The sequence below is a fragment of the Apteryx rowi genome, unplaced genomic scaffold, assembly GCF_003343035.1.
Source record: "Apteryx rowi isolate R43461 unplaced genomic scaffold, aptRow1 scaffold_3, whole genome shotgun sequence".
NCBI lineage: Eukaryota > Metazoa > Chordata > Aves > Apterygiformes > Apterygidae > Apteryx > Apteryx rowi.
In genome coordinates, this window is record NW_020449418.1 from 7,024,356 (window position 1) to 7,026,156 (window position 1,801).

General features: G+C 44.8%; 2 protein-coding genes across 7 annotated transcripts in view; one reads left to right on the forward strand and one right to left on the reverse strand.

Moving 5' to 3' along the window:
• The window catches only part of SUFU (SUFU negative regulator of hedgehog signaling), a 95,190-nt gene extending 94,754 nt beyond the window's left edge, over positions 1-436 (reverse strand). Inside the window, exon 1 of one of the 2 annotated variants that reach the window (XM_026069729.1) lies at positions 351-436. The gene's annotated coding sequence lies outside the window, so the exon portion shown is untranslated. The remainder of the gene's footprint in view (positions 1-350) is intronic. The other variant, XM_026069730.1, reaches the window with a different exon arrangement.
• A 1,173-nt stretch (positions 437-1,609) lies between these two features.
• Positions 1,610-1,801, forward strand: part of ACTR1A (ARP1 actin related protein 1 homolog A) — a 19,513-nt gene continuing 19,321 nt past the window's right edge. For 2 of the 5 annotated variants that reach the window (XM_026069732.1, XM_026069731.1), the window contains exon 1: positions 1,610-1,748. In XM_026069732.1, coding sequence (XP_025925517.1) covers positions 1,701-1,748 — 48 coding nt within the window. In that variant the 5' untranslated portion in view covers positions 1,610-1,700. The remainder of the gene's footprint in view (positions 1,749-1,801) is intronic. The other 3 variants (XM_026069733.1, XM_026069734.1, XM_026069735.1) reach the window with 2 other exon arrangements.

A 1,801-nucleotide genomic window follows, 5' to 3' on the forward strand; every position in this document is an offset into this window, starting at 1 on the left:
CCTTTTTTTTTCATTTGCAGGTGCCTCAGAGGCTGTTGTTGAGCAATGCGAGCGTAAGGGATGCCCCATCAAGGGCTTCACCCCGCGGGCTGAGCGCGCTGAGGCCTGGCTCGCTCCTGGGTCACCGCCGCGTCTGCGGTCCTGCAGAGCCTTCCTTGTACGTATATGTGAGCCTGCGTACGTTCAATAACCCTATATGCCTTTGCTAGAGCAGCGTGCTGCTTTTTAATCAGTACAGGGAAAACTGAGCTATGGAGCGCTGAGAGGTTAGAATGAGCGCTCCTGCTTGTTGTGTTTCTCGGTTAATTAGTTGAAGAGACTTTACTCTAAAATCAATATTCACAACGTACCTTTTAGGAGATCACATGTAGTCAAGAAGCTGGCGAAGAGACAAACAGATGATTATACCAGGAAAGGAGGTGAGCAGTTGGTATTTTCATGAATCATTGCTTCCCGCAAAAAACAGTATTTCACTTGTCCTGTTATTGTGATCCCRCTTTTTGTGACATCCATCCGAGAAGACAGTTATAGTCAACTGAGAAGATAAATATGATAAACAGAATCACGTATGAAATACTTCGTTGGCTTAATATAYGTAATTAGTCTCTCTTGGCATTTATTGAGGTGATATAATACGGTCCTTGAAATAATTTAAAACCCTCCATCCTGTCATACCAAATAAAGCTCTTTTGCACTAGATGAAGGATAAATGTCACTAAAACAAAACAGATACCTGAGATGAGAGTATCTGCTTGGGTTTAAGGCAAAAATCACAGAAGAAAAGTCTTAGCATCTGCATGAGAGATATGGGGCAAGATGGTCTAGTTCTGAATTAGCTTTTATGTACATTTACTGGTTTTGAAGTGCATTTTAACTTACTTCAAGACCCAGCATTTTTGCTCAGAGTTCAATGTAAACATTGTAAACTTGTCATTTTAGTGTCATGATCGGTCATATCAATTATTCAAAATGCTTTTAGAACATGTGAAAAATGAGTGGAAAACAACAGTGAACATATTATTTAATAGCAGAATGCCTATTATTTTTATTCTTGGTACCAACACTCCTTTTCTGCTTGCTACATCTCAAAAATACAGAGAAACTAGTTAATGTTCAGAGAGAACTGATGCACGGTGACCAGCAGTTTGTTGCAATGGTCCCATGAAATGACAAACAGCTTTTATTATAGTGATATTCTTTCTATAGAGGGTCATCTTTTGTTTGTTTTTCTCCTAGTACAGAATTGGAAAAAAAATCATCTGAAAAGGGGTTAATTAAAATTTGATAATTTTTATAGAGAAGAACATAGTTAACCCCTAGAATGCGCAACCGAAGACATCAGTAAGTAGAGAGTACCAAAAGACTGCAGAAACAGCGGCAAAATGGTATGGGTAATATTAGAGAGGAAAATTTATACTTTTTTTTTCCTCCCGTTGGGCTTTGGGTTTGTCATCTTTGAAGCAAGTGAATGCTCCCGCGGGCATGGCCTGCCGCGGCACTACATCTCCCAGCAGCCCCCTCTCCTGACGGGGCTTCCCGTGAGCCCCTKGGGTCCTCCGCTGCACGGAGACTACGATTCCCAGCACGCACCGCTCCTTCAGGAATACATCTCCCAGGCGGCTGCGCGCCCCCCTTCTGCGCATGCGCCGCCACGGCCCGGGCTGTTGCTCCCTGGCTGGTGGCTGCGGTGCGTCCTCGCCATGGAGTCCTACGATGTGATAGCGAACCAGCCCGTCGTGATAGACAACGTGAGTGCGGGGCCCCGCGCGCCCCGGGGGCAGGGCGGGCGGACGGGAAGGAC